General features: G+C 42.9%; 1 protein-coding gene across 5 annotated transcripts in view; it reads right to left on the minus strand.

Moving 5' to 3' along the window:
• Window positions 1–26,350, minus strand: part of MARCHF8 (membrane associated ring-CH-type finger 8) — an 87,346-nt gene extending 60,996 nt beyond the window's left edge. Inside the window, exons 1-3 of one of the 5 annotated variants that reach the window (XM_059851491.1) lie at window positions 26,210–26,227; window positions 24,234–24,307; window positions 4,481–4,659 (exon numbers count right to left, since the gene is read on the minus strand). In XM_059851491.1, coding sequence (XP_059707474.1) covers window positions 4,481–4,576 — 96 coding nt within the window. In that variant the 5' untranslated portion in view covers window positions 4,577–4,659; window positions 24,234–24,307; window positions 26,210–26,227. Of the gene's footprint in view, window positions 1–4,480; window positions 4,660–7,148; window positions 7,347–24,233; window positions 24,308–26,209 lie in introns of those variants that run through there. The other 4 variants (XM_059851490.1, XM_059851492.1, XM_059851489.1 and 1 more) reach the window with 4 other exon arrangements.
• Window positions 26,351–26,724: the final 374 nt, after the last annotated feature.

Here is a 26,724-nt window from a genome sequence, read left to right on the forward strand (position 1 = left end):
TAGTGCCTTTCCTGTTACAGGATGCAGGAGATCATTACAAAGGCAGAAGAACTTTATCAAGATGCATCACAATGTGCTTCTCTCACCATAATTTCATCCACACAAATTAGGCACTTGGTATCTTCCAGATGACAGCTTTGAGAAATACCTGGAGATGTCAGGAACAATCACAGCATCTCTGCTGAGCATGTAGCAGCCAGTAATACTACACAGCACTTAGAAAACAAGAGAAGTGAGCAGAAGGGAGTTTCAGCTGATCAACTGGAATCAGCAAGTTTAAATCTGACTAGAGCATTGATCTGCATCTGTGATAAATGCCGTGTGATCTTTGATGACAGCTCGGCATTGATTCTCAGGTTGAAGCTATTGAGAAGAAACAGTACCGTGCCCACCAATGACTTGCACCAACATCTCATGATCTCATTCCATCACTGATCCCACCCATCCCTGATCTGCTTATGAGATCTGCAGAGATCACAGCACCAGAGGCCATGGCTGGTGCACATTTTCAGAAGAGTGGTGAAAAGCTATTGCTGAGGGAGCTTCACTCACTGTGGTAACACTAACAACTTGAAGCAGACGTCAGTCTGATTCAGTGAGGAAGGCAGAAAGCCCTCAAAAAGACAATGATATAACATAACAAACGCAGAACACCACCTCAATCACATGCCAGCATCATTTCCTTGTTTCCCATGAAATCCTGAGAGCTGTCTGCTTTTGCATGCACTAGGAAACACTGCTGCCAGCATACTGCTCACCAAACACGGGAAGGGGGTTGTAGCTTCACACACAATAGAACAACTCTCCCTTAAAGCAGGTAAGCATGAAGCTATTCCTAGTGAAGGGTAAGTAAGAAGCTAATGATGGTTATTAATAGCCCTTAAAGCTATCAGTTTATCTGAGTTAAATGCAAGAGTAATAATCCCTTTACAACCTTCCTTATTTTACTGTGGAAATGGACAAAAGTTTAATGAAATATTGCTGATAACCTCAGATTTCAACTATTTTAAATCTTGAAAATTACTTTAACCTGAATCTATCAGGCTCTTATGTATACATAGCAATGAGGACATAGACCAGAAATGGTAGACAAAACACTTCTTCAAATTCCATAGGATTTTTGCCACAGTCTTTCACAGGTATTGAGTCTACAATTTAATCTACCATTAAGCATGCCTAGGTATTATACATCACTCAGTATGAAAAACTGCACTGTAATGATAAAGGTGGTAAGGATTTCTTGCTGTTCTTCACTTAGTTACAAAACAGTAGTCCAGAAAATTTCCTCTTGTAGCAAGAAAAACTAGAATAAAGCCAAGCCTTAACCTGAAATACAAGAGCTACATCTTGACCAGAAGCAAAGAAGAGAAGAAATAGTGAGATCTGTGCTGTTCAGATTGAGAATTCTTCCTCTGCAGCTCTACAACAAATGGGGGTAACTAACCACATCCATAATTACAAAAGAGAGCAGAATATAAAGCATGTTCTGGGAAATAGCAAAGACACTGATTTTTCAGAGATTGGTGGACATTCTCTCTCTAGGCACCTTGGTCCTTCATTTTCTGTTGCTGTGCTTCTTGAGCCTTTCCTCCAAAGGACTTCTTACAATGCAGGATGTAGCTACCAACAAGCCACAGATCTGGTTTGAAATAGCAAAAATGAAAGCAAGACAAAATTACATCTGCTAGATGACACTCTGCCTTTATTCACCTTGGCTTTAGCCACAGCTTTTTAATAAACAGAGGAGATATGTACATGAATCTGCTCAATCTATACAGTGCACACCTGGAAATGCACTTGCTCTAAGAAGCCTGGTCCTACAAAGAAAACCTACATAATTATCTGTGAAACAGTACTATTTTGATTGTGGTTTGATTTTGTTCAGATTGTGGAGTGGCTTTGTACAACTCAAAATATTTTAAGAGCAAAGTGTACACATTTGTTTGAGTAGCTTACTGTTCCTGCTCAGTAAAAATAAGAAATGTACTGTTCTTATTACATAATAAAGGTAAGGGAAGAAAATCATGCTACTTGAATCAAACTGTGAAATGTTGCAGGTTTTTCTCAAAAACTATTGTATGTTTTTGCAGACATAACAACTGTGTCTAGGCCAACTAGAACATAAGGAAATAATTGCGACCTGTGTTGTCTAATGGGAACTTATGCAACTGAAACATGAAAGTAATGAAGTTACACTGACTTTATACTGGAATACCTTCTTTCTCAGTTTTACCTATCTCTTGTACAGTAGATGTTACCTAGGGCACAACAACTACCTGCAACTGCTTGGCAGATTTGCCCAATACAGTATCATGTTCAGCTACATTGCTGCTCTTTATCTCAACAGAAAACAGGTATTTTGAAACTGAAATCTGATTTAAAATACGGCAAGGATAATATTGAAATTCTTTTTCTCTTGCATCCCATCTCCCATTTACAATATTCTTTATATATGAGCAAAACTCAGTCTTGCCCAGAGAGCCCTGACTGCATCCAAGAGTTAACAGGGACTCTGACCAATCCAGTTAAATTTTCATGTTGCACCAGTTAGGATGTTCAAAGATACTTTATAGTCAGAGTCAGCACATTAACAAAATGACTGCGCTCCAGCTCACTGTAAGATCCAGCATTAAAGGTTAACACCAGAAGCAGGAGTGAGGAAGGGAATGTAAGAGCCAGGTTCATGTGCACAGGAGCAGACAGTGTCAGTACAGCTGACAGCTCACCCAGAGCTCCAGCTGTTGCAGCTCAAGTTTTGGCAGAATGCAGGACACCTGGGGATGAATGAGTATGCTGATGGAGATAGGAAGGACAAGACTTGGGAAACACAAAGTGTTTCCAAGTTAGCCTAATATATTGCTTGCATGGTCCCACCTCCTCTTCAACACTGCACATATTTAAACAAGTATTCTGTTCTGTTTCTAATGCGCCAAGGCTTGAACATATAAAAGCAACCTAGCAAGGGGAACAATAATCAACATTTCAACTACTTTTCATGAAAGAAACACAGGGGATATTTCTTAACACCAAAGTCACTGTGTTGGAAATTAAAAACATGTTTAGAAGAAGAGTTGAGACTCTCACTTGAGCCCACTGTGTGGTTAGAGGCACAAGTTGTTTTGATCTGCCTCCTAATCGTCACTGCCCCAGAGCAGACTAGTAAATTCACAGCACTGCCCTGCATTTGACAAAGGAGCTGCTTCACTCTCAGCACATACAGTTACTGTATGGGAGAGCACCAAAGGGAGGAAACAGCAGAGCCCTCTTACCCAAGGAGCTGCCCAGACAGTAACTATATGTGACAGGTGGGAAGTGACAGATGCCAGCAGACTCCTGTGACAAGGTGCTTTATGGATTTAGAGCATCTCCTCTGTCATAGTAACTTCTTGCCTAGCTCTGGCAACCAAAGGCAGCAGTGTGCCAGCCTAATTAATTACTGGTTTAAGAATCTGAAGGGCTAGAATCCATTTTAAGATGTCACTAAGTAAAAGACTCAAAACAGCCAATATTAGGACAGTTTATTTCTCCTGGTGACTTTGATAGGTGCAATCTAGACAGCTGCCAGGTGAGATGGGTCATCAGGGCAAATTATCCCAAAACCACAACAGAAATCACTCTTTTACCCTACTCAAAGTTAGTGTTGGTGAATCCCTTCCTGTAACATGACAGTGCCTTTCTAGTCCCTTAAACATAAGCTACACCCTCTCTGTAATCAGCACCACTCTAGGTCTCCCCAGAGTTAACCACTGCTGAGCAGTCCACAAAGCAAGCCATGCAGCTGTACCATAATGTGAATGTTCTCCTGACGTCATTCTATGTTAAAGCTACAAAAGCACAAAGATGTTTCTGTGGAACTGACCGATCATATGAGATCAATGCAGTACAGTGTACACTAAAGCATGAAGCACATTAAGGTTTTTGGGCTGGATCACACACAGCCCAGATAAATAAGGTTGACACATGAAGACTAGACATAGTCTAGTCTTCTTCACATGCTATTATAAATTAAGTAGTGTATTGATCGGATTTTACTGGACTTAGAATCAGTAGATACTACAGATATTTTTGCATTAGGACCACAGCAAGACCTCAGATTGATTCCACTCACACACATACTCTCAAATTAAGAATACAAATTATATTGCATAAACCAGTACAGTATGTATACATATGGGTGTATACAGTTTTCCCTGTGATATTAGTCACTTTGAAATATAGCACAGCTACTACATGCTACCAAGAGCAAAGAAACACAGGATGCATGGCTACATATGGTTCACATTCCATACAATTTTTCTTTAAATACTCCTGTAATGGCTTCTACAATAATGGTATTAGAGCCATCATCCAAATCCCTATCTGCTTTGAATTCTTACTTAAAATAGATGGCGCTTTGGAATAGAATCAGGTCTGATTTGGTAACCCCTCTAATTTTATACTTGGATAACTTCCAGTGAAAATCAACCATATCTGACAGTACCTGTTCCTCTTTTTCTTTGGTCTTGCTCCTGGAGACTCTGGAAGAGGTAACATCCTGAGCTGGAATGACAGAGATTTGATGCAGTGGCATGTTCATCACACCGCCTTGTTTGGTCCTATAATTTACAGGAAGGAGGCTTGAACGCAGTGCTCATTCTGTGCCATTGTAAGGCCTTGCAACTAAAAAATAAAAATATTAGATGATGTTAAAGTAGCTTGAAATGCAGTAATTTCTAAACCAAAGCTATGCCATCCACTGGACCAAGACATATGTCTTATTAACCCTGGGTTCTGGTGCCCTTGCTGAGTGAGAAGAGACACAGAAATTTTGAAGAATTTTAACTAGACAGGTCAGATCACAATTAATGCAAAATGAACACAAATTCTCAACCAGTTCTGAAAGCGTTCCAAGAGCAGAGCTAGAGGGCAGGGATCATGCTTGAGTTTGCTTGGATAGGGAGAGGGAAGAAGAGCAGCTCTCCAAGCTGAGTGTGCTACCTGGAGGTGCAGGGAACAAAGATCATACAGGTAAGTTTCCTAAATTGCCAACCCGCCATACCAGATGGAATTGCCTCAGGAGTCATCCTAAAAAATCCTGAATACTGCAGCTTTGGCTAATAACAGACAATAGCCTGCATTTGGCTCTTGTCATACATATAAACCTTTACCAGTTGAAAGATGTATCACATGAGCTGTTCCTCTCCTAAGACTATTAGAGATTAATATAATCAAAATCCCTCACTAGGGATTGTGAATTCACTGGATGGACTACACACACTTTATCCTTCTTCTACTAATGTAACAGGGAAGCATTACACATAGGAAAGACAGTGATAGATGTAAATTAGCCAAATTGGCAATGGTAATCTGAAAGGCAGGCACAATTAACCTTACCTTTTATTAGACTAGTGAAGTAACAATAAATAAAAAGCTTTTTGAAACATGTAATATCATGGAGTGTTTATTTGGAATGTAATTTGCCATGAATGAGACACAATCAATTGTGTTTAAAGAACAGATTAGAAAGGAATTAACACAGCAGGGACTATATTAAACAGGGCAACTGAATGATGCACTGTTCTTCTGTTTCCATAACATACCAACTTTTTGTTTGTCTGGTTCTGAATCTGAAAAAACAGAACACAGAGACTAGATAAATGCCCTATGTATTATGTTGTTTAATAATTTGGAAATAGTATATCTTAGCACTTAGCACATACCCTTAAATAAAAAATGTGTACTATATAAATTAACATGTAATTGGAAGTTTTGAAGATAGAACCAGACCATTCAGCACATTCTGTGGAATCAAAAACCTAAAAAGCTTGGCTTATTTCCACTAGACTCCACAAGAATACTGCAGTTGTGTAAAATGAAAACAGGATCAACTATTTTGACTGGTTTTGATTAAACAATAGGAAAAAAAATTAAGTTCCAAGGTACTTTACATGGAGAATGACAACTCACTATCCTCTTTTCACTGAGGGGGAAAGAATTATCAAAGGTTGGTTGTGGAGAAAATCATGAACAAAACCAAAAATGTGAGCAAGGCCTGCTGCATCCCAGTCACACACTCCATCTGCTGCCTGATGCTGTTTGCCTGTTCGAGCACTCAGCCAAGTTCAAGAGCTTTACTGACACGTGGGCAGGATTTGTATTACTCCCATAGAGGCCAAGGCAGCATCATAAAGCACGCATGAGAGCTTTAAAGGCAACGCCTCCGTAACTTTCAGGCATCACTTACTTTAAAAGTAAAATATATCAGTGTGCATAAACTAGCAACAAGGACACTTCCTTACTGGAGGACAAATGGAAACATGACATTTACCAGCATTATTAAATCCCAGCACAAAGCGAAACACAGAACCTCCTCAGATCCTCCCCACACCTGCTCAGTTACATCCTCTAAAAGAGCCAAACCAGAGGGAATATAAACATGAGCTGAGATGGGATTATCAAACCACAATAAACGAGGCGGGAAGGGAAGGTATTTTCCCAAGAAAACACAGAGAAAGGAAATCCAGAGAACATTAAGCTTCAATGAAAATATGCCAGGTAATATGTAATGGAGCAAAAGTGAAGGAGTTCTGCTCTGTGTCTCCCCTCGAAAAGGGTTCTGGGCTTGCAGGCAAGGACAAGTTATGATTATAAAGAGAACACGGAAAATTATTGAAAAACACAGTTAACCCTCTCTGATGAAGGCAAACAAGTCAAACCAGTTTTTTTTGCAGGTATTTCAAGGACAGCATGTGTTAGAATTCTTTGAAAGAACTCAAACAGCAGATATAATCCAACTGTGTACTCAAAGATGATGCGAAACAGCCCTCCTCTGCTAAAGAAGCCTGGCAGACGCTCTAATAAAGCCTGCCTTTGTTCAAGGGTGGCTTAGAGAAAGCTGTAAACTAAACCCAGATGCCACCCTGTCGCATCCCCAATCTGCTGGGTCCCTAATAATGCACACAACTCAAATTCTGTCTGTATCAACCCAAAGCACTTTAACTCCACAGTGCTAATTAAAGGATAAAGTTATGTGAATGAGCAGACCATCTGCAGCACTGAGTACAAACAGACAAGCATGCCAGAAAAGCAGTGCCACTCAAAGCCAATACAAAGTGAGATATGACAAGTTTCACGGGATATTTCACAGCTAAATTAACTCCACGTCCTACCTGATTCAAAGGTGAGGAGTTGGGCACCTGCAAAGTAGGATCCAAAATTGAAGCACATCAAATTGGGGCCTGCCAAAAAGGAAGAAGTGCTAAGGCAGTGAGACTGCTCGTAGATCATCCCTTCTGTTCAGGATTCCAGTTAGATGTTTAGGCTATACCTCACACAAAATCAGAATTCCTCATTACTACAGCATCTCCACCCAACAGCAGAGTACACTTGCCCAGGAGGTGGCAGGTAGGGGCTCAGCTTCCTCCTTCACTGTGTTTTATTTGGTTCCTAAACTTCCTGCAAAGCTGGTTGGGGCACATGGGAATGCCAAGACAGAGGACAGCTTGAAGCTCAGTTGTTGCTCTTATCTATAGTCACACTAGTTCCTAAAAGACTGACTCCAGCCATACTGCCATTGCAGAGTCTTCAGAAAAAATTGCCATTTTAAAAGAAAAAGAGGTCAAAATCCTGGCTGCAGAGCCCCCAGATGATCTTAGCTCAGTGAAGCTAAGATTTCACCCACCCAGGTAGTCCAGTTTTGCTTTCTGCAGGATAGGCAAAACAGTAAATAAAAATGCCTGCAAACACCTGGAACCACCCTACCTAGGTCCTCATTATGTTGCTAGAACTACAAAATTGCAGAAAAATCAGCCAGATTCAGAGAACACAGGACAGAGTCTCTCAAAGAAGCTGAGAAGTACAAAAGGAAGGAAAAACATGCACATGACTCGGACCTGGTGGCTGGGGCCTTCCCTTGAACAGTACATCTGACAGAAGCAGAAAATTAGGTTCTTCTGGATTATCAGCAAGAAGTACTTGGTGTTAAGGAAACCTTCCAGTCTGATAGTTCACGTGACTCTGGCAGTTGCACTCCCAACACCAGAGACTTTCACTGCTGGGACTGAAGCCCCTTCAAAGCAGGAGGCTCCTGTGAGCCCATGAGACCCCTGCTTGACTCCCTGCACACCCCACTCACACAGTCAGACCAGGTTTCCTTACTGGTTGGTCCCCAGATTTCCCACGGCAGCGTCTCAGACGTCTTGTTCCACAAAACCATTTAATTACAGGGCAGTAACACACCAGCCTGAGCTGGTGCCTCCATGGAGTACCCCCAGCAAAGGACCTCCTGGGCTTTCATCCCATCACAGTCTACTTGCATACAAATCTACTCTTCGGCCTGAGTTCCCTGTTCCTGCTGTGTCTCCCAGTGTCTATTCACCCACCTCACTGGCACTATTCATCTTCATGCCCTTTGATGTCCAAGAGATAGGCAATTCATGGCCTCTTGTCTCAGGTTCCCATCCAGAGCTCAATCTGCATCTGAACTACCTGCACCAGATGTATCCCTCAACAATGAGAAGGGACAACAACAACAGGAAACCTCAGTATAACAGAAGTAGGTGGAAACCACATGGAATTCCCTCTTTAATCATCCACCCTGTCAAGACCTCAGTTTCCCAAGTGACAGCAAGAACGTGAGATGAACCAAACGATCTGTAACTTTCTGGACTGTTAGAGTGTCAAGTGCCATTGGAAGAATGCAGATGGAAGTCCTTCCTCACCTGCCACCTACTGCAGCCTTCTGCCCATTACATGCTCCAAAATAAAGGCTAAACTACTCTTTGCCAAAGATTCACAGCTGGAATGGGGCAAGTAAGCACAAATCATGATTATCTGTCTGTGGTTTGGTACCTACCAGAGTCTATAAACATGCTATCCGCCAACAGCAGATTCTCTTAGGTCATTTATACTTCAGAAAGTCTACCATATTCCCTTGCTACACAGGGTATGGTGGAAAACTTCAACAGAAGCTCTGGAGCTGTAGTGGCACTGGCTGCAGATGTACACAGGCCTCACCAAAAGAAATGCATCCCGAGGATGCATGTAAGTGTGTACAAATGCTTTGTATTACTCAGAAGGGCTAAAAATACACCAGTCAAATAGGTCTGTTGCTTCCCTGTTTAAAGTACAATAAGTATTCTGGATTAAAATAATACGTCTTTATATGCACGAAAGATATGCCCTGGAACCTGTGGCAGAAGCAAGATGATAGTCACTAACAGAAGGGAATTGGAAAGAGTTTCACCTGTGAGTTGTTCTGGTCTGCCCCGAGGTTTCTTAACTTCTCTTCAACCGCCCTAGCCCACAGCAGTGCTGGTGAGCAGCATCACCTGTGTCAGTGCTCTGACAATCTGTTAGCAGGGTGAACGGGTCAAAAATAAAGCAACAGATCACTGATGTCCACATAATACAGACACTGAAGTACCATCCACTGCTGGGTCAATCCTGCCATAGGATAAATCAATCTGTAGACTGCAGGGCACCTTCCAGATGCAGGCTGAAAATTCTGCTCTGAGACTTTGCGGATCTCTGCCACGCAGTCTGTCTTCTGAGACTTCCCCTCTATGCAGCACAAAGCCTGACCAACCCAGGAAGGAATGGAAACTCCCTGATGAAATTTGCTGCTAGATGGTGTAACATCTTCATCAGCTGGCTTACTTGCTCATAGTAAGACTTAAAACAATCTATTAATGCAGATGTGGAATATTTTTCTGCTGGATATCTTGATGTGAAATCTCAAAGCTTCATTTAAAAAACACCTTTGGTTTTGTGTTTTTGTCATTGTTCTGAAGGTAGCAGAAGTCCTCATCCAGTGACTTTAGTAAATTCCTGTGTGCACCTTAACTTTTCCTAGCTACTTTGACATTTCAGATGGATACAGCTTATGTCTACCTTCTGTACACTACATTTTCCATATTTGCAAATATTTCCAATCCTATCAGCTTGTGTTGGCTCCAGTTTGAAGCTTTTATTTATTTCATTTTGAGCTTGTTCGGACTCTTCCCCTACTAATGTATGTTACGTAATGCTCTTCTAGAGATGACAGATGTGCATTTTCAAAAAGAGGATCCTGCATCTGTGTTTCATTTTAGTCTACTGTAGCTTAATCAGTACTTTGTTAACAGCAGTATTTAAGAGATGTTATCAAGCCTCATGCACTTCACATGTATTTGTTAACTTGACAAACAAATCTAATCAAGAGAGCTTAAGGGAGAGGAACTAACACTTCCTTTCCTGCAGGACCTTTCACATTTCACTCTAATGTTGTACTAACCCTGAAAAGAACCCTTGTATTCAGACCAGGCAGATATAATTCTGGATTATTGCTATTTACAGCTCTGAGTCTGCCCATCTATCTTGCACTGTTTACTAGCTTAGCTGTAACTTCTCCCTTTATTATCTCAGTTCCTCCTTTCCTCCACCAGCTATTGTCCCCAAACTAACCAGCTTCAAGACTTTAAGTTTGAATATACTTTTAAATCATGTTATTGAGTAGCTGAAATCAAAAGAAAGAAAGGGGACAAGAGTTTCTTCTGCAAGTTCCTCATCTTCCCTTTGAAAGCTTCTCAATATGCAGGTGCAGACTACACATAACCCACAGAGAAAACGAGGTATCTGCCAGCTCTAACTCCTCTCCAAATAAGAATACAGTTATTTTTATGAATATAATACAACTAGACAAGCAAGCAGTTAAAACTACAGTCTCATTAAATAACAGTCCCAAAGCTCTTAGCCACCCCTTCCCATGATTTCAGTAGAAGCTGAACAGCATCTGGACCTCTGCAAAACAAGTTCCTTAAAAACTGTTCCCTTCAGATTAAATCAGCTGATCGATGGAATTATGAACTAGCTTGGTTAGCATTCAGGAAAACAAATGTCACTTCCCTCTCCTAACAATAACACAATAGTACAGTCATTACAGTCCCCTGAGAAACAAAGAAATTACTTTTGTCTGCTTCTGCTACTAATAGCAATTTACCTGCATCAGAAGCATCACTGCTCATTCCTGATGCCCTGTGGAAAAAACAAAGCACTAGGTGCTCCATACACACCTGGGGCAGTAAGCTCCTGCTACAGATGCAAAACTTCTTAACATCAGCAGTGTGCTGGTTCACAGACATTTCTAAGAAACTCCCTTTGTATATTTTTTTATGAAACAGACCATAATAACATCAGCAATAATCCCTGGGACAGTCTCAAAGTACAACAAGCAAAAAGAAAAAGTAGCAAAGCAAGAGCTTAACTCTCTACATTGGAAAGTCCTAATGATGGAGGCCAAGGAGAAGTAACAGCCAGGGCTCCCGTTTTCTCAGCCAGCAAATTCCTCTACCTGCTCTGTTGAATTCCCAAATCTGTTTGGATAAGGGGGTGCCATTCACTCTCTTGCCTCAATAATCACCATTTCTCCTCAACCTTCACATTAAAGCCGTCTTGCTTCTGAACAGAGCAAGTCTAGCACATGAATCTCACTCACAGCAAGCTGTAAATCTTTACATTACAGTAAGGACTGTGAGGACATTACATCACACCCTGTTTGGAGCTTGCCTTATCACTTTTAGCCATGATCCCATCAACTCCCAGCATAATTAGAGACTAGCTTCCTGAAAAATTAATGCCCCTCTCCAGAAGGGGCATTCTTCCCTCCAATTTGGCACTGAAGCTACCCTGCAGATCAAAAATGAGGATAACTTCATCACACAACTTTAAATTTTTCTAAAAGATATGTAGGAAGACTTGCTTTGTTACAATACTCATTGTCAGAGAAGAACATGCTGCAGTATTATGCCCATTCCTACAGTTTCTGAGAAGAGCTGTCTTTCCTTCTTCACATGCAAAAATAATGCACAGCAGTAACATACACAGATTCCAATGTGAACACAGGTTTGGGACTGGTCCACCAAGACTGCTGCAGCTGGTTGACTGCAATTGCAGGTCATCCTGCAATCAGCACGGAAGGGTCCACAGTACAGCTACAGAATACAAAACCACTCCCTTCACCTCTACTCATGTGCAAATGCCAAAATCCACAAGACTATGACATGCCTCAGAAAGACAGCAAGTGATATCAGGGACAAGGAAACACCCCAGACCTCCAGAATAACTGCAAATCTATGGGAAAAAAAGCCCACATGATCACCGGGATTTGGCAAAGCGCTCCATGTGACAACTGATATTTTTAAAAAGAAAATGTAATGAAGATTATAATCCAATGGAAGAAGAGACATACTAACACATATATACACCAGAGAGAGGAATCTGCACCAAGGACTTGCAGGTAAATTTCTAGTCTAGTACACAAGCCCACATGATACAATGTAAAACCTATAGATAATTTATGATCCTTTCCCATTCTCTATTAAAATCTTTTTGGTGTTCATAAAACTCTAAATCAGTTCTGAAATCCAAGGAAAGATTGTTCTGTATTTTTATCTTCAAAGATATTATTAAAGATTATTTTAAAAATGCACACTCTTACACTGAAGGCAACAAAAGCCTGGATCTCTCAACCAGTATATTTACAATGCAAGAGAGTGATGAAACAGAACAATCTCATCATTGTTCAGTGAAGACATTGCTCACATTCTATATTGTAACAACAATGCATTTTTAGGAAAATTCTGTGCTACATCACTTATTTTCCATTACATCAGAGACAAACAGTTGCAAAATCCATTTACAAACAACAGGTACCTAATCAACATTCTTCACTATTGTTTAACTGCTACCAGGCAAAACACTCCTCTTAAGGCAGAGTAAAAAGAATATACTATTGATTATATGATTCTGTGTTTTGAAGAAATGTGTAATCACTCCTTCTTTGTCTTTGGGTGAGTAAGAAATTTCCAAAGCCATGCACATGAGAATGTATTTGTTTTGAATGATTTATGAGGTAAATGTCAGGTAACTCTTTATTTATAGGTTTAAGTTACAACATGTTTTTGCTGTGGAAGCTTTAATAAAATCTAGAATTCTGGATCACTATGACAAGCCTTTAAACTCTGAAGAAACATCTATGAACCACATTCTTTAGGACTTGCCCAAAGCAACTGGAGAGCCTAAAACCAGAGTCTGCAGAAGCTCAAATGCAGAGCAAAAAGAGCAGTGTACCAAACATCTTGTACCTGATTCTTCTGCTAACTTGCATGTCACAGATGAGTTTGATTTCAACCATAAATTCTCACATTTTAAAGTAACTTGATTTCTAATGCCAAACTCACTACCAGAAGTCATTTGCAACCCCCCAGATTTAAAAAATCTAAATACATGTTAAATACAGGGAAATACCACGAGTCATTAAAGTATAACAGACTTCAGTGAGAACCTTTTATTGGGGAATATACTTAGGCACAATATGCTTCCTTAAAGGCTTTCTATTTCTATCTTTATTAATTCTGATACCTTCTCTGTACATTTGCTACATCCAAGAATCCCCCCACGCAAAAGGCAATGTGGGAAGGACCAATACTGTGACCTGCATGAGAACTTGTCCTCCACGCAGAACACCTTGCTGGGGGAGGAGAGTCCACACCTCACTGACATTGCTGCCTGTCTTTATTTCCAGTATCACCAACACAGAGGTGTGCTCACTGGCTGTGGTTCAAGAAGGCAAATCATTGGAGTTCTTTGGTTTAGCTACTTCTGTGCAATGGAAGGATAACAGTACTTCTACTTCCCATTTCCAGGCTGTTCCAGGCACACGGACAGCTTTTGTGGGGTGGTGTTGTTCCTTACCACGGCAATGTACAGTACCTGGAACAACCAAGAGCACAGACTGAAGTGCTACAGTAAGACAAGCAATAACAGCACTACACATCTGAGTCACTCAGTTTCACACCTGCATTGTCACCAAAAGTTGCCAGATCTTGATTTGAAAAAGTTGCTCAGCAGACAAACATGGTATTTCTCATCAACTTCAACATGAAAACTATGAAACTCTGTGTCACAGCATTATCATTAAAAAGTAAGGCTGTATAAAGCCCACAGACAGAGTCCAGGTCTGTGAACTGAACTAAATCCCTCCTAGTGCCAGAACAAGACAGCCTCTTCCAGCTGCAACCTTATCATGGGATTTGCTGGGTGGTTAAAAGGGCTGCATGTGTCTATCATATTTTAAGTGTCCCTGGTGTAGTTTAAAGGCCAGGCAACTGATTCCAGATAGCTGACAAACAGTTCCACCCCAGCTCCCTGTGCCCGAGCTGACACCGACACGCGCTGGCAGCAGCGCAGCACCCGCACCGCTTCCCTTCATGAGGGTGTTATTTCACACCAGCCTGCTGGCACGTGTCTGTTGGTTCTGACCATCCTTCCCCCACAACAGTGCTCTGTGCCACCCGAAAAGAAGGGACTGGCATTAGTGAAACCCACAGACAAGGCATTCCTTACCACACTCTATAAAGGGCCATTCATCCCCACTGTACCTAAAATAGCCACTGGATGCAATCATGAGATGAATACGTGACTGTGGATTCTTTTAAATCACTGCCTTCTTGCACAGACAAGGAAACAGTGTCCAGGAGTGGCATCCTCACCCATTGTCCCTGTTCTCAATTCAGTAATCAAGTGTTGACCCTTTCTGTCCCACCCAGTATTAGTCCCTTCACTTCTAAAAGCATTTAAAAGAGAAATTTAGAGAAATGGAACAAAACTCCACCAATCCATTCCTATGCACTTGCAAGACCTGTATAGAATCCTATTAAAGCAAACCTATCACAGCTTTCTGTCACCAGAATTACAGCAGTAAAGTCCAGCTACCATTCACTAGCTAGCTGCTCATTGCCAGCCAAACACAGCCAGCTGCAGAAAGCTACTGAGACAGAGTGAAGTACCCAGGTACAGAAAAATGGTGCTTACTAATGAGAAACACTTAGAACTGCACAGGTCTGTTTCTTGCTGGTGGAGAAGAGGCTGACTTGCAGTGCCCTTCTGACCTACTCCTAAATGATTACCAGTTTTTACTCCAGCATGTGTTTCAAAGCAATCTCCAAGTGTCTAGTAAGGGAGAGGGGAGACCCAAGCCATCCGACAGCTAAATTCTGTGGGAGAAAAGGTGGTTTTGAAGGAACCTGGTGATAACTGGAGCAATACAATGGAATGGATACTGAGATGCTGTAGCATATCTACAAGGCAGTAAAAGAAGCTGCTATATGAAGTTCTCCAAAAGTGGAAATAAAACTCAGGAGCATGGCCACATCACTCATGCCAATTGATATGTCACATTCTTCAACCCAATCATATTTAGAAGTGGCTTTTCTGTCTTTTCCCCAAGCACATGGTCTTTGCTTTAAATTAGTTTAAACAGGAGACAGTGGGATGAGCCAAGTGTGCTAAACAAGGCCGAAGCAAGTCTGGTGCATATGAGCACTACTGTAAAACCTGAAACACTCATGAAGAAATAGTAGTTTTTATCAGGTATCTGTTGAAATTGAAAGCTAGAAGAAAAAAAATTATTTATTTATTTATCAAGCTAAAATATCATTAGTCCTCGTGGAAAATCTACTGCTGGAGAAGGAGGCAAGCATCGAACCTGTTGAATTTTGTATCAACAGCACCCTTCACTGCAGAGAGAAAAACCCACACAATTCCACCCTATTCTCCTCCATGTCTTCCAGGACCCATATCAGCCAACTTTCTGGTTTCCTTCTCTAAGTAACTACAATTACGATAATATTCAGGGACATTTGCTCTCCCAAAGAGCAGATGAAAAATAACTACAAATAATTTGAACATCTATTGAATTAGGCTAATGGAGAGATAATGATGTATTTCTCTATTAATCATTTTAAATGGCAAACACAAGTTTGTTTTATCTTTCTCAATTGAAAAAAAGAAAACTACCTCCTATTCCCAATGCAACAGATGTTACAAAGTCAAGACAAAAATCTCCTCTGTTTTCTGCTCACTTAAAACAGTTGGCTTGTTCAATTCTAGATAGTCCCATCTTTAGCACAGGCTCCCACACAAGGGCTGTACGGCACATCAAGATGTTCACAAGGTATATAAAGACTAAAGATGTCTTCTGCTATTTCTGAAGTGACAGGAACCCACGAGTGACCAAAACATTGCTGCTTTCCTCTTAGAGGACCCAATTATTGCCTTCAGTCTCTGGGCTCTACAGGAAGCAGCACTGTGCCTGGGAACAGGCATGGTCCCCTCTGCGTCACAAGTGACCTTGTGCCTGGCACAGTGCTTCTCCACTGGCTGTGCTCTCTCTGAAAGAGGCATAAAGCCTTGAGCTTGGAGGAAGTTACACTCCCTGTTTTTCAGGGACACATGCTATTCAGTGAATGGCATTACCTGGCAACATTACCATTATCTTACAAAGAAATAATCTGGTACAAGCTCACATCCCCTGTATTTCCTGCAGAGTTATGAGAACTTTCACATCTCAGCAAGGCCAGTTGATCTCTCACTGCCTCATTACAGACAACAGAAGTCAACTTAAGAAATGAAATTGACAAGTAGCTAAAAAGTACTCAGATCCAATCTCAGGAGATGTGAAATACCTCAGCTGAAAAGGCTCCCTCTTCCTTGCTGTGCTGCTTCTGCAGCAAAGCGACCATGTGTCTTCAAATGCTCAACCTAACAGCTTCAAGCAGGAAACAACAATGCAACACACATTAAATGTTCTTTCTGTGCTCATGGATTGGGTTTTCTGGGATAGGTATGGGTTTTTTTAAAGGAAAAATAAAACCTCTAGGAAGCAGATGCCCAAAAAAGAAGACACAGCTGGAAAACCTGCACCCTACAGCATTTAGCTGGGGCAAAGGCTCAGCATAAATGAAGAGCAAAGTTGCAACCATCAGTGTCAGAACAGCTGGTCTCCCCCCAAAATTACCTCCCCAAACACTGATTCTTTCCAGACTGGCAAAACCACTTCAGTTTCTGATCTTGTCCTATATGCAGGTTATGAATTAGAAGACTTCTCTAATTAGAGATCACCAGTGGAATTAGAAGGTAGATTATTTTTAGCAATTGTCTGATTGAGCTGGAGCTGCATTCAGTTGCAAATTAGTTACTGCTTTTCCTAAGACTACATTTTACACATGAATTTTCAATACAACATTTAGCATCTCTTCAAAAGCCATCATCTACCAGCAAAGACAAAGCAGCTATCATACATCCAAGAAAGTACTTCACATCTTCTAGTTTTTCACTCAAAGCCTAGAAAGAATGGCTAGAGGAGATGAAGAAATCTGGAAAGGCCATGAAGAGCCATCTTCACACACCAGCAGCGAAGGCATTTGCAAGCTGTAGTAACCCATCCCTCTGTCATGCTGGAGTGGCATCTTTTCTAGAAGGGGTTGTAGAAGGCCCAGAGACAGTGTAACACGCTGTTTTATTGCTCCCCAAGTTAAAGCATGACTTAACCTGCTAGTGATTTTCTTCTTTTTTTGGCACGTTACAATAAAGGAAGAAACAGAGGCCCACAGAAGAAAGGCTTGGCTCAGAAACCTGCCAACTGTCCTTGACTCAGAGGGGTCACTGGACACAGGGAATAAACAGCATCTCAGAAAAGCAGGCCTGTGCTGCAGTATGTCCATGGTACTGGCCTTGGTGGGATGCACTGTGTACGGTCAAGCTGCTTTCCACTCCCATCCCCTGCTGACAAGAATTGCTTTCAGACTTGAAACCCAACAGTTTCATCATCTTATTAAATTCCCAATTCCTGGCTCAGACGTCTCTCATATGCTTTAGTTAGATTACATCAACCACAAAGGCCTGCCCATGAGCCACACAGGATATAGCTCAAAAGCAATCCCTCAGAGATTGGATCATCAGTTCTCTGAGTTTCTCTTCCCCCATTCACAGAAGCAGCAATGAAAACTGTGCGACAAGGGATAAGTGTACGCATTGGAGCGTCATGTGGAAAGGGAAATAACACCACAGCATCAGGATGCAACTGGAAAACATACCTTCCTTGAGCAGAGCATCTACCCTGAAGCAGAACCATCCCTGCAGCCTCCTCCCACATCCCCTGCACAAGGCACAGACAGTAAAGACAGGCTAAGCCAAACCCATGCAGGTCTTACAGAGCAGAGAGCCTTAATACAGCAGCTAATGAGGACTTGAAAAGGCAGCTGACAAACAGCCAACCAGCACGATGCCTGCAGGGCATCACAGCCCTACCAAGTCTCTGCAAAACACCTAGAGCTCTGCATAGTGAGAACATGCCAACTAAAAAACTTCCCAGTAGGCAAAGATGGATGAGACAGACTGAACACATGTCCAAGCTGACAAGTAGAGCTTAAGTAGACAGAAAGCAAACAATCATAACAAATAGCTAACAAGACACAATGAAAGATCACAGCCAAGAATAAAATGCATGAGGTATCTAATTGCCTCTTGATATAAGGAACTGATCCTGCATTCTTTGCTCTCAGGCTGCTGGACCACATGATGCTATGCTTGCCAGGGTATCACTAACAAAGGAAAGTGAGTGAGAAATTGTATCTTGAATCACACATGTTCAACTGCAACTGAGCTGGGATCCTTGTCTTGTGGTTGGAGAAGCTGATACCAACACCACCAGTAAATAAAAGCCTAGGTCTATGGCAAATACAACTGCTTCAGGGTCCCCAAAACACCAGACACTCATCATCGGAGATCCTGGAAAGAAAAGCGCCACCAAAAGACTGCAAAGCATATGTCAGACTCACCCTACTGCATTTGGTATGTAGATATACAGAGCAGATGCTTCCACACTTCTCTAGCAGCATCTCAAATGCAGCCTTACTGACAGGGGTAAAATGCAAGGAGCACTTAGGCAGACTTAGTACAAGGCACAGTGCTCTGGCACGGCCATCTCCCACTGCTTTGAAGCTGCAGTTCTAACATATCACTTGCACACTGCCTCACTAGAAACAAAGCCACACATTTCATTTAAGAAAGTAATCAGATGGATTAGGAAAGGTCAAAGAACAATAATTTTGAACTTCTTGCCATTTGGAAATTACAATAGTGTTGCAAGTTCTCCATGATTTGCCTGGAAAACATCACAGGGCAGTTTTCCTATACTGTCAGGATGGCACATAAAAAGATACTTATCTCTAAAAGGCCTCAGGAACTGCAGAGTTCTGCACGTGTACTAGAGGAGGACTCCTTTTCATACCCTGCCAAAGCATGCAGCAGCTCACAGAGAACAATACAGAGACCTTTCAAGCCTTGCAATTTTGCAATGATTGGTGAGAATTTCTGCAACTTGAGTGGTCTCAGTATGAGTTATTCTCCCCTGTCAGGTCTGACCCTAAGATGCAGGGTGCAAAACAGCTGAACATTGCTGTCAAAATAATCACAGAAACAACATACATGCCCCACACAAAGGAACTGCTAAGAGGCAATATACAGTTTTCATGCCCCAAAACAAGAAGATATTTCAAGGCTTCAATAGGAAAACACTGCATAAGAACATCAAAGTGTTTAGAAGGCTGAAATCTGATCTTGTTTTTATTGGCTTCTGCTTTATTATGCCAAGAGCAAAGTTAAAAGTCCCTTCCATATTTTAATCAAACCTGCTACTGTTTTTTGCTAATTCCCAAGATCAAGCCAGCCTGACAAGAATAATGTAATTTTATTTTACAAGGGTATCTCTCCTCCCACCACCCTCTTAGTTTTCAGACATTAATTTTGTGAAGAGTCTGATGCATCATGCCAGCTCTAATTTGGTAACAATACTTTAAATTTCTCCTAAGCTTTCAGAAGGCCTTGCAGTGGAAGAAGGCCATTCCACAGCAGAAGGACTGGCACAGTCTGAGATCCTGCATTTGGTTTCCTGTGGTTGTAGGTTTCATAGGGGCCACTCATCCATGTGGCCTAGCTTATGTTTAAAAAGTGCCATCTCCATGGGCTTCAGCACAGGGTGAGGTTGCAGTTCTCAGCTGTGACATTGCAATTTATATTCCATCCTTTCTGCAACATCTAAAGTTCCAGCAATTATGTGACATTTAGCCAACAGGTTCAGAAGTTACTGGCAGTGTGATTGCATAAGCTCACTTCTCCTTAAAGAATAGGTTAAAAAATTTAAATAAAAATCCAAGAACCTTACAAATATCATGATACAGATGACAGCTGAGTTACAGGAAACTAAGGTGTGCATAGGTGAAGTAACTGAAACTGGAAAACAGGCCAGAAGCAGGAAAAAAGACTCAGATTTCCTGTCTCACAAAAAACCCCTTTTTAGCTGCAAGGGAACTTCCTCTTCTTTTTAAAGCTAAGCAGATTTTTTTCTTCTCATTGAAACAAGACAGCATTTAGTTCAGTATGCATTTATCATGTTTGGCGTAAAAAATCCTTTCCTCTAGAGATCACTTGTGATGTCAAAGAGCAGCAAAGCTTCAGCCCACATGCTTTTGTGGATTATATGCATGCATATACATACACGCACATATAGACATTTTATAGAAGCAGTTTCAGTGTGAATCAATGGTCACAGATTGCACTAGAGAAAAAACACTGACAACAACTGTCCTTCCTAGTCCTGGCACTTTCAGCTCAGATTTGGCAGGCAAGCTCAAGATGATTATTCTAAAAGCTCTAACAATAATCGCTGTTAAAAGGACATTTTGGATGCAGACCTGCAAGGGGAACCCACGTCATTTACTAGAAGGAAACGAAAAATCAAAGCCTACTGTAAACTTCAGAAAGAGTCAGACTGCTCCCCTGAGTGTTTTCTTCTCTGTCATCACCTATGGTAAACTATTACCACACGCTCTTCACATTCCTCTGGTATGCCAGACTGCACCACGCTTATGTACGATGAACCAAAAAGCCACTGCCAACTTTCACTTTCTAGCTCCTGTAGTAGAGTTCATCATGCTGTTAAATGCAAGTCCCTTAAGAGTGGTTTGCTGAAGGAGGCCACAGAAAATATGCAAGGAGACGAAACTACAGATAGGGCAAGAAGAGTCATTTCCAAGAATTTATTGCTATAATGTGGCCCATGTTATGAAACCATGGCAGAGCCCTGTATTGCATCACTTCCTGTTCTCTAATCCATCAATCTTCCCATAAATATTTATATGCACAGAGAAAAAAAAAATACATCAACAGAAATATGCCACATTTTTCCATTAGCCTTTCTCTTCTAACTGATACATTTGTAGTTACAAGAGATTATAACAAAGATTGGCATAGTAGTGAATCACCCCCAACAGCACACTGTGCTTTTACAACTAGAAATAGAGGGATCAGAGAGATTAATCCTCTGTCCTGGATGAGACAAGGAGCCAGTGACAGGGAAAGCAAATATAAATAGGCAGGGAAGGCTTTCTCTATCTTCCTACAGCTCCCACTGGTGTTGAAGGAGTCTCTTCAACAAAGAAATGCTTTAGGAGACCTTTATGGATGACATTAAACAAAGACATCCCTTTCGTAAATACTGCAGTAATTTGGAGATGAGGGGTTCCCACCAATAATCCCGTGACATCACCTTCCCTCTCCCAGGAAAGAAAAGGCCAGGTCCACTGCCAAGAAAAGTGCTTACAGTAGAAGATCTGTCTGAAAACTTCCTCAGTATTTAACTGGTGCTATAGGGGAGGTTGTTCAGTCAGTTTGTTGCTTCCTTCAGTTAATGGTACTCAAACGGTCCTCTAGAGGCAAAATTCACCCAAATCCTATGTCTAGAAGCCAATTTCTAGTTTCAGTCCTAGGAGTCATGGCAATGTGTGGACCCCCACACATTTTGGTGTGGTGTGCCCATGGAATTTCTTGTGTAATGAGAAAGCAGAACTTCAAACTCAACTCTAGTAACAAGAACAGAAGCACAACTCCCTTCCTCAAGCTGCACAATGGCACAGAGTTATTAGCAGTAAGTAAGTCTGAGTGACAAATTATTCTGGTCATTAGAATCAACAGATCAGACCCAGGGGAAGCCTAGCTATTTATTCAGAAGCATTGGGTTTTTTTTCCCTACAGACACTCTTCCTTGCAAGTCCAGTACCAACACTAAAGAGGAACCAAAAAGCTTTTTAAAAAATAAAGCACATTTGAGAGAAAGAGAGGCACAAAGGATTAGTATACTTTTTAAAAAATTACCAACTTTGTGTAAACTTGAACCATATTCTTTTTTTTCTTCTTTTTGGTTTGTCACCTTCTATCTTTCTTTCCTTCTCCTATTAACCAATTAACCCTTTGATTCAAAGAGAAGTTTCTCATCCTGTGTCAAGAACATGACAGAAGTCAAACTACCAGCTCAGGAAAGAACTGCTGACAACATTTTTATTCCTTGTAATGAACCTCTTATCTGGATGGTGCATAAACACATGATCTTACTGAAGCCATGACCAAACTGGGAGACAAACTCCATCTTAGCTGAGGTAGCAGTGACCTGTTAAATTATGTTCTTAAATCCAATGCCTGTTTTCCCAAGGAGAAACTCCAGTGCTGTTGTTCTCCTGCAGCCTCCCCTGCAAAAAGGACTGGTGACATGCTCTGTCCTGATGCCCTTTGAAGGCATTCCCAACTGAGACATAGGATTTACCTACCCCCAAAATATACAATATTTATATTCCATATGAATTTTGGCTACATATTTTGCAAGGTTTACAACTGGGATCCTTAAATGAGTCTCCAGGGGTAAAGTGCTCATCTGCTGCCTTTATTTCATATAACTATGGAAAATCTCAGCCACACTTTCTAGAACCTTTCACTATTTTCCACCCATGACATTTATACATATTACACATAGGTAATATATGTGTATTTTATCTAAAATTTCCAACACTGTTTTCAGTTGAGGCCAATCAACCACAACATTCTGCCAGGTCAAATTCAAGATTTTCTACTAAGCCCTCCCACCCTGCCTGCAGGTACCAACTGTTGAGCTCCAGAGCAGCGCTCATTTTAAAAGACAGAGACGTTTAACAGTAATTTACAAACACCTTTGACCTAGATCAGTCCAAACATGATAACCAGCAGGACACATAAAAAAGGCCAGCCTCCCTTCTCCTTCCCTGGGGAAAAGAAACTGCAAGCACTAGAAACTGCTGATGGCTGAGAGCTCTTGCTGTTGCTGAACTGTCTGGTGATGAGTTACATTTAAGAGTAACAAAGCTCTTACAGAATACCTTTAATTGCAATGACCAGGCTTCCAAGGGCTCTTGTCCATCTACCTGCCCCAGAATCAATAAACAAACACTATGTAATCCATTATTTGGTTTTTTAATGCTTCACATGAATGTGGATACCTCGATAAATCCCACAGAAACACTGTGGGAAGCAGTGAAAAGTAATCTGGTTTAGAAATTAGGAGTTCTTTTTGGAAGTTTTCAGTAAAATCCAAACAGAACTAGTAAAACTGACCCTATCTCAGTGAAGAACATTTCAACAATCTGGAGCTGTGAAAATTCACAGTGAACAAAGCCCACCCAGCAAGTGTAATGCCACTTCTGCTATGCTACATAGAGCTGCCACCAGATCTTTGCAGTCATTCCACAAGTCAGCAAAACAGAAGTCCCAGCAAACCCTGCATGAGCTCTGTATCACTATGGAAATTAATACAGAGAATTAGATGTGCAATCTACTTGGTTCACACAGTTCCTGCAGCAGGCAGCACTAGATGCTCCCAAGAAAGAACTGGCATGAGCAGTAAATGGATAACTCGTCCCCCAGGAAGATTTCCCCTCAAATACCTTATGCCCTGGAAGGAAAGTTCTTCCCAGACTTCAAGTTTTTCATTCCTTATAGCCTTCTACAGCTTTGCTAGTCACTATTTGTCTGCCACACACAGACACAGTCCAAGCACAAGGTTGTTCAGGGTTCCTGGAAATTCCTTCTTTCAATGCCTGTTAATTTTTTATGGTCCATCTACTGGCTCTTAAAGAATGCTAGTTAAACACTTCTACAGGCTCAAGAGTTCCTTATATTTTTGGGGGAGGGTGGAAGGGCAGAGCAAGAGCAAAGCAAAATAAAAAACAATGAGGAAAAAAACAGAAAAAACCTCATTCCTGTTTTCATTTTTTCCTGGCAGATAGCCATGCACACTCTATTATTCACGCTTTCTGAAGCTAGCTATCAGTCAGGCCCACTAGGGCTGAGTAAGGTATACGGCAGAAAAGATCCATAGCAGGAGACTGCTTTTTCTTATGCAGGAGGATCAGTTCAGGGCTTGTAACAACCACCTTCAACTCCTTCCTTGAGCAGCATTATTACTGGAAGTTGTCACATTCCTGCAGTGCCCTGCCTTCCCCACTGATGTCAGTGCTTGCAAGAGCAGTAAGGAAATCAGTCTGTCAGACACTTTGGTACATTGCCTAAAGTACCTGTGACAGCCTCAGCAGCTGGGAAATCTTTTCACCCTTGAACACGTGAGAGTTGCTTGTCCAAACTGTTGGATCTAAAATAATAGAAGTTTAAATTAAAAAAAAAATAAAACAAAACAAACTCATCCTGAAAATGTAGAAGGTTCATCCAGCATGCTGAATTAATGTGTCCTCAGAATAGCTAAGACTGTGCAAAAGCAGCCTGGGAATGGGTGTATTTTCTAGCACTAGACCTCACCCAAACATCTCCAACAATTCTAGCCCCATAACCATACACTGAGGCATGAAAAGCATGCAGCTTTTCTTCCAATGCGACATCCTAAAACAGAAATCACTTCTTTTTAACTAGTTTATCTCTATAAGCAGAACTTCTGGCTAGGGCTAGCTGAAATCCAACTAAAAAAAAAAAAAATCAAAAGAACAACAGAAAACCCAACACCATAACAACAAATATTCAGTGAATTGTTGATTTCTTAGGTTTACATTAGACCTAAGCCACACCAATTCCCAGCAAAAGGGCAGTTGTTCAGACTTCCACAGTCCCACCATTTTCAGCAACTGCAGCAGAATCAAGTCTCACTTTCTCCAAGCAGCTACAAGGCTGCTCTGAGGAGAATCTAGCACCAAACAGTTTGGGCTACAGCTGAGAAGCCGCTAACACTCCCAGCAGGTATTATTACGGGTGCTAGGGCATACCCTTGAGCCAGGAACATTGATGTTTCCAGCAATCCTGGTCCTCAGGCAGGTTTAGCAGAACTCGGCATCAGTAGAAATTGAACAATGCTGACAGATTTCAAACAAAATATCTTAGGTCTAATAAGTAAAGTGTTTTTCAAAGAAAACTTTTCTCTGAAAATGATTGACTAGGACTACTGCTAGATCAATCTCAGCCTCATCTGACACTACTCCAAACCAATTTTAGAAGCACAAATTCATAAAGACTGCTGGTGCTGCTTCAGCTGAAGCGTTACTGTCAGACCGGCTCTCTCCCACCCCCATCTTCCTTCCAGTATCTCTTTCCACCTCCACTGAAGCTCTAGCTAAATTGTCTCTTCTATGTTTATGCTGCTGGGTTATTTCACAGACTTGCGATGCTTGGAAAGAGACCAGTCCTTTGCCCACTGCAGAGCTGAGCCGCGTGCCCTCTTGCACTGCAGTTTGAGACCAACCGATCTGACACTGGCACACTGTAATTCTCGCTTTGCTTGCACTTTTAGCGTACTAAAATGAGGCGAAGTTAAAGTGTTACAGTTTGGAACAACTCGAGCATTACTCTGCCCGCCAACTAGCTCCAAGAAGCATGAAGGAATTCTGACTATTCCTTAGTCTGCCCTGCAACTTCACGATTCCTTACGAACACGTTGCTACCAGCACATCCTGTGCACTGTTTTCTCTCCGGCGTATCTCTGTTCCACGTCGCTCACGGAACGCGAATTCGCGTCCTCCTCCTAACGGGACACCTGGTGCAAACACGGTCCCTTTCCCACAGCTGATCCGCTCTCGGTTTCCCCGCAGCAACACTAATGCTTCCAGCGCCAGCAGCAGCAGCTGAGGCTGTGCAGACAAAGACGGCGGAGGTGGGAAAGCCTCTTACCAGGGAATTAGGTGCCGCTTCCCCAGCTCCGACGGAGGAGCAGCCCCGAACGCTCCGCGCACAGCGCCCGCCCCACGGTGCCCCCACTGCCCCGGCCCCGGCGGTGCCGCACGGACCCGCGGGAGGCCGGGCCGGGCCCACCGCCGGCCGCTCGCCCACAGGCGCCTCACCTGCCGGACCCTGCGGGGCGAGCTGCTGCCGCCGGGGCCGGGACGAGCGGCAGCCGCGGGGCAGCGACCCCGAGGCAGGCGGCCCCCGCACCAGCCCGGCCCAGGCACGGCCCCGGTACTCGGCCTCGCGGCGCCGGAGGGGTGCCGGACCCGGCTCGGCCCCCGCGGAGGAAGCGGCGGCTGCCCGCGGCCGGGGCGGCGGCCGAGCCTACCTTGGTGGTGCCCCGCACAGGGCCCGGGCCGGCGGCTCCTCCTCCGGCTGCGGCGGCTGCTGCTGCCCATGCCCGGGGCCAGGAGGCGGCGGGCCGCGGGGCTGGGAGGCTCCTGCGAGGCCGGTCTCCCCCAGCCCTTCTCCGGCTCCTGTTTACCGCGGCTCCCCGGGCCGGGCTGCCTGTCAGCGCGCCGCCCCGCCCCGGCCCGCCCCCGCCGCCATGGCCCGGAGCAGCACGGGCAGGCGCGGCGGCCGCTCCGCAGGGGGACGCGGCTGTACCGGCCCCCGATCGCCTCCCGCTGGAGCCTCCCCGGGCGCGCTCGGGCTGGCGGCGCTGCGGCCCCGCTCCCGCCGGGAACGCGCTTCGGGCACCTGCGCGGCGGGGCGGGCGGGGGCGGACTGGCGGGGACCGGGAGGCGACAATCGGCAGCGGTCCGGCTGTCCCGAGCTCAGCCCTGCCTCCCGCAGCCGCAGGCGGGGATGCTGCTGTCACTATGGCTGAGGGTAAAACGGGTC

This window comes from Haemorhous mexicanus, chromosome 7 (assembly GCF_027477595.1).
Source record: "Haemorhous mexicanus isolate bHaeMex1 chromosome 7, bHaeMex1.pri, whole genome shotgun sequence".
In the NCBI taxonomy this organism is placed as follows: Eukaryota; Metazoa; Chordata; class Aves; order Passeriformes; family Fringillidae; genus Haemorhous; species Haemorhous mexicanus.